The sequence below is a fragment of the Pteropus medius genome, unplaced genomic scaffold, assembly GCF_902729225.1.
Source record: "Pteropus medius unplaced genomic scaffold, Ma_sr-lr_union100, whole genome shotgun sequence".
NCBI classification, from domain to species: Eukaryota; Metazoa; Chordata; class Mammalia; order Chiroptera; family Pteropodidae; genus Pteropus; species Pteropus medius.
This window is the reverse complement of record NW_024352784.1, coordinates 3,154,611-3,160,986: the sequence shown is the minus strand read 5'-3', so window position 1 is coordinate 3,160,986 and position 6,376 is coordinate 3,154,611. Positions and strand designations below refer to the sequence as shown.

At 41.4% G+C, this 6,376-nt stretch overlaps 1 protein-coding gene across 1 annotated transcript; it reads right to left on the bottom strand.

Annotated features, from left to right (window-relative positions):
* Window positions 1-1,010: 1,010 nt before the first annotated feature.
* LOC120590522 (T-cell ecto-ADP-ribosyltransferase 2-like) lies at window positions 1,011-5,049 on the bottom strand. Its single transcript, XM_039848320.1, is given in 3 exon segments — window positions 1,011-1,654; window positions 4,018-4,638; window positions 4,987-5,049. Coding segments are annotated over 3 exon segments (846 nt in total). The 3' UTR covers window positions 1,011-1,492.
* Between the last annotated feature and the right edge of the window lie 1,327 nt (window positions 5,050-6,376).

Below are 6,376 nucleotides of genomic sequence, written 5' to 3'. Positions count from 1 at the left end.
CCTGGATGTTAAATAAACAATGTCCACTGAAAAGGAAGATATAAGAACATGAGATATGGAATCTCATGCAGATTCAAAGCTAGAATAAGGTGTTGCTTAAATAGCAACAGCTTGATAAGGTCTAGTGGCCAGTCTTATAGATGAAGTAAATGTTTCAATCTGCCTTAAAATGAGTACTTTAAAATGTTTGTTTTTCTCACTGGTGAATTGCCTGCTTCATATGTTTTTTCCATTGTCTGTCTTTTTATTGGTTTGTATATATTCTTTACATGTTATAAATCTTGCAAAGATCCTTTCCCATTCTGCTTCTACATCTTAAGTTTGTAGTGTCTTTTGTCATTTAGAAATTCAAATGTTTGATCCTAACTTCCTATACTTGCTGAGTAAAAGGAAAACTTTGATTTGCACAAACACTTCCCCAGCATGTATCAAAACAGAATGCTCTATTTCATCACAAGTGGTTCTTTTCTGCTGAAATTGATCAGCAATCATGAACTTTTAATGATCCCTGTATGCCAGCCAGATTCTAACTGACGAAGAACAATAGCATTTATTGTAGCCAATTGTGTGCAGACTTATGGACTCTATCCTACCAGTAGTGCTAGTTTTCACTGCTTAATTAGCATAACCCCTCCTAACAATTAACTCCCTGGTACATTCCCTTCCCTTGTTTGTTACTTCTGTTTTATTCTTTGACAGTCAATTACATAACCTCAGTGCCTGGATTGTAAAATTGGAAAATAATAGAACTTATCTCATAGGGTTATTATGAGGGCGAAATGACTAAGCATGTAAAGTGCTTAGAACAATGAGTTCCTGATACACAGTAAGTACCCAATACATTTGAATTATATTGTGATTACTATGTCAGAATCTTTTTCTTTACAGTTTGTGCTTTTGTCCTTATCTCAGAAATACTCCCCCAATGAATAGGGAGCTATTATTCAAGTGAATTGACAGGGCTTGTTAAGTGCTTGGATTTCTGGTGAAGTGATATAGGGAGAAGGATTTATCTAACACAGCTCTTATATTTCTGGTTCAGGCAATCAGAGCTGCAAGGATATTTGTGAGACATATAAAACGTGAACCTTCTCAACTATGAAAATGCCATCCTCACATCTAATGCCTTGGGAGAATTTCTTGGGCAAATAATACAGTCTATAAAAATATCTAGTCACGGAAAAGCAAAGTGTGATTATAAATGGTTTATTTCTTTAGATTATAATATTTGACACAATTAAATTGCATTTTAAAGACTGTTACTGCTGACAGTGCATAAAAACATTGCTTTTTAATCATAGCTAAGTGTCAAGAGACTAGGGACTTATCTCAAGTAGTAAATCGCAAGACAGACAGCACACTTTTGCAGTCAGACCCAGTAGATTCCTTAGATTTCTTGGGGGACATGAGCATTAATGCAGGCTACAAAACAATCCTGTGTCCCACCCTTCCCAATACCCCCACGTGGAATCAGGCACTAGGCTGGGGAGGGTTACAGCTCAGCATGAAGGAACAGCAGGGTGAGGAGGCCAGGCAGCAGCAGGAGGAATGCAAGGCTTTCTCTCATTCCTGCAGTGGGAGGAAGAGAAGGAAAGGTTTCTCTATGGGATTTCTCAAGACGGGGGCCTCCCGTCTTTTCCAGCTTCACTCTAGGCTCAAAAAACCAAGAGAGTGGGCTCTAGTGTTCCCTATACTTGGCCAGCAATTAGACTGTCCTCTTGCCTTTCAGGGATTCCTGGAGTACTCAGGAATACCAGAGAGAGAGAATGAATTATGAGGATACATCCTTTTGGTTCTCTGAATTTAAGGTCACCTCGAGTGGACTGAGCTTTCAGGTCGAATGGGCCCCTCAGCTCCTCCCATCCATCACCACTTCCCAGGCCCCTGTGCTCACGGCTACAGGAGTCTCCATAAAAAAGGCCTTCCCTACTTGAGGCCTGCAACTCCCTGGCCACTGCGGGAGCCCTTCCATGTTTGTTCTTGTCTACTCAGGACGATGTTTCTGGGTCTGGACCTCTTTGAAGTTCATCTTTTGCAGCAGCATGTATACCCCTTTTTCCACTAACCAGTGTTAACTGGAGTTCTGCCTCTGAGTGGAATCTGGCTTCCTCTCTTGGGGTTTTCAGCTCAGCCTTCCTCACTCTGAATGAACAGCAAATGCTGGGCATGAGATGGTGGGCAGCAGCTTTCCTCTGCTGGATAGTTTACCTGGCTATCTCGTTGCAATAAGCTTGACCTAAATTCAAAATTCCTACATGTAAAAGCTCAGAGTCCCCCAGTAATCACTCTCTGTGGTCCTATTCCTACACCAAACATTTCTCAGCAGCCCGTCATAGCATAAAGACTAAATTGGTTAAAACTTGTTGGTTTCCTCTCTAGCTCAGATCTACTTCTGGCTGGACCGTGGCATCTTAACAAAACTTAACTTACTTCAACAACATGTACTGGAGCCCTGATTCAAGCCAGGCATTAATGATAGGCCCTGGGTGAAGAGGGAACAGGAAAACAAAGTCTCCGTCATTAAAGAGATCACCAGACTGTAAGCAAATTATTATCATAAAGACAGTGGGTGTATGGCTGCAATGCAAACAAGGTTCTCCATGAGAAAAAAAAAAAAAAAAAGACAGTGTGTGTTAAGCCATGGCTATGTGTCAGGTAATAAGTTAAGAACGTTTTTAATTCTCACAGATAGACTACTGAGGTATTCATTTGTATCCTCATTGTCCAAGTGAGGCATTTGAGACACAAGTTGCTCAGGTAACTTGCCCAAAGTCACGGAGCTAGTGGGGGTTGAGCCTAGATTATCACTGAGGTCTTCTGACTCAAAATCTGTGACACGGAGCATAGCACGATATTTAATTTTGCCTGAAAGTATCAATGAAGGCTTACCACTGGAAATGATATTTGAGGTAAATCTCAAAAGATAATTACTGTACTAAATTAATAGTGTTTTAGATTGAATGAAATATGGCATGAGGTCAAAGAGACTTCAAGCCAGAAGGAGCGATAGGTATAAACATATTCAAACCTGAGAGCCAGGACACCTTGGGAAAGGTTGGGTAAAGTGGAGGCAGCTTCTGATGGCACTTTCTCACTCCTCTCAGGGCTGGACAGTTAATAGCCTTTTTCTATTTTTATCTCTATCCATTACCGATATGCCTTCACTGGGGTCTGTGTGCTCTGGTTTTACCATCTCTAACCTTTATCAGACTGGGCATCATCCCATGCATGTGGTCTACTACTGTATGGCCCATTTGTGCAAAGCCTTTCAGTTCTTTGATTTCCTCAGCTCCAACACTATTTGCCTGCTCTTCAGTCTAGCCAGTCGCTTCGATGAAAATGTCCTCCAATCAACTCAGAATCTGTAAACTACCCACACTGGAAATTTCAAGGTCCACCATCCTGTTTTCTGACCATACTCTCCCCCTACTCAGCTTTCACTCTCTTTCTCCTAGAACACCTAGAGAACACCAGTTGCTCAACCTTCTTTGCTCACCATGGCTACCTGCTCAGTTTAGGCACCTTCACCTCCTGGCGGGATGCCTATAGTCACCACACCGTCCTGCCTGGAACCAGGTCTCCCAACTCCCCTAAACCTTTCCTATACCCCCTGACATAAGTAGTTTCCATAACTCATGTTCCCTGGTGCTCAGCAGATCTTTCTGACCTTTCTGCACAGCAAGGAATTTAAGAGCATGGCTGGACTAGAAACTCCCTGAGCTGCTCTATATTCTAGGACATCAGCCCTGTCTTTTTAGGATATTCTTCAGCAGTGGGTTCAATGCCCTATTTTCTTCACCCTGGTGGCTTCTGGTGGCAAAGCGCCCCCTCTTCAATTTCATGATGGCCCCACCACTCCCACCTGAAACACAGACCCAGACTTACCTGAGCTGTTGAAATTGCTGTCTTGTATTCTTGGATTGTCAGTGGAACTACAGAAGCAATTGATGTTACTCTTAAATTTGGGGGGACTTTGAAGAAAAATTTTATTGTATTTTTTTAATCTGTGTTTTGTACAGTGACTTCCTGATACACCTCACAGCCTGGAATTAGCACTTCCATTTCATTTGGATTCATAGAAAATGCTGTGATATTAACACTCAAGCAGTTTTTAATGATAAATAGTGTCCCTCCTTCTTTTAAATACTTTGAAGTAGCTATAAATTCATCCGGAGATGATGAAGTAAATTGGCCAAAATGTACATTTCCTCTCCCACTATAATAAAACTTGGTGCCACAACCTCTATAAACTGTGTAACAGTTCCCTGTAGCAAGAATCTGAAGAGCTCTTGTCAAATAATAATGGAAGGATTTGAACTGAAATTTATGTGAATTTTGATGGAATTCTCTTACAGCTTTGTTAAATTCTGTTGCAATTCTCCCAGTATAGGCCACTAGAGCTGTTCCATGGAAATCATTGAATTGATTTGAATACTTTATTCTGTTCTTTATTTACTTCCATTTTGTCTCTGCCATTTCCCATTCAATTTTTAAATTTCTATCCACTTTCAGTTCTTCTTTTAACAACTGGGGTGCTTTTCTTTCCATTTCTTCAGTACGGCCCTCACACTGATCATCAAATGCATTCTTGGCCATGCCTAGCTGACATGACTTGGCTAGCCATGCCAGGCCAGTCACCTGTAAAGAAGAGGCAGTGTTCCTTGACCCAGTCACTGAGGAACCGGTATGTACTGGATGCTTCCCAGAGCCCACAGCATAGACTTCTTGCTCAGCATGAAATTTGACGTGTTCCTGTCATAGGACTCATGTATGGTACACATATGAAGACAGTCTTATACTATGTGTAGTGCAAAAAGAAAAAGCTAGGCCTTGTTACTGTTTCGTTTCCTAATATTTTATAAAATCTTTTCAGATTCATGCTCTCTAATGGGTCTTAGCCATAGACTCAACCATGGGAACTCTATAGTTTAAAAGGGGAAAGCGAGGTCAGCAGGATGTGGGGTGGAAATAGGTGGTGTATATTACCTGTTGTGTTAGCCACTGAGTGAGGATTAACAAGTGAACTGCTATAGCTAGAAGAGAGCTCATCTCCAAGTTCAAAAATAACTGCAAATAAATATAAGATAATGAAAGTGAGGTATGAACATTAGTTGCATTGTGAGTATGCCGATGAGTGAATTCTGTGTTAATGGATCCCTACTTTAAAGCTAGAAGTCCAGGCTCCTATTTACATTGCTTCCTGCACGGCTAACCAGGATTTTCTGTAAACAGCTCTGCCTGGGTCCTACCCATAGGGAGAAGGTAAATCTGACCTCTGGCCTTGAGGAAGGGGCTGGTAAATGAACAACTGATCCTGGTCACAGGCATGTCTACATGTCACGCAGATGGCCAGTGAGAAAAACAGATCACGTTTTAGCAGATCGTTCACAGGCCCTGACATTTTTCTTCCCCTTAGAGAATACTGAGAGTCCTTTGACATATTTAAAAATATCAATTCTTCTCAAAGTTTTGTTAACCTGGGGCTCAAACTTAAGTTAATATTCTGAATATCTTTCGACTTTGTCAACTCTCACCATGTCAGGGAGAGCTAATACGCATGGAAGCTTTTGGGTTTCTTGGTTGGAAGGAGAGGTAGGAGTTGGTGTGTGCATGAAGTTGGGTGGGAAGTGAGGAAATTAAGTATATTCCTGTGCTGGCATGAGGATATAGGCCTCACTAACTGTAGGAAGGAGGAGGGCTTTTTGCACAGGGTCGGAATGAGACACAGGCACTAACAGTACTGCCCGAGGATCCTGGGTTATAAATTGCACAATCTAAGATTAAGTTTTAAATTTAAGAGGGATGGATAGAGTGCATCTCTGTCCTTCAATATGTTTTCCTTTTTGCCAGGTCTGACCTCACCTCCCTACCTGGACTATTTCTTACACCGAACTGGCTTCGTGGCTTTGGCTTCTGACATAATCCCCACTATTGCAATCACCCCAATCTTCAGATCTTCTCCCAGCCCCATCCAAACACCAGTCTATCCTCAGTGGGCCTTTCTAGTTTCCGCACATTCAGAGACCCTTCCCTTTCGGAAAACAGAATTCAGAGTTATCAAGTACCTGATTTCCTGCAGATCCCTTGTGATTCGGTTGGTCCGTCTCTGACAGTAGCACCTGAGAAGACAGTGCTCTGGCCTTTTTATTTTGGGGAGAGATGTGCTTTCAGTTTTAGATAAGGTTTGAAAGAGAAAGTGGATATTTTATAAACTATTCCCACAAAAACCTGCACACAGATGTTTGTTACAGCTTTATTCATAATTGTCAAATCTTGGAAGCAACCAAGATATCCTTCTGTAGATGAATGAATAAATAAGCTGTGGTAGATCTAGACAATGGAATACTATTCAGCACTAAAAAAAAAAAAAAAAAAA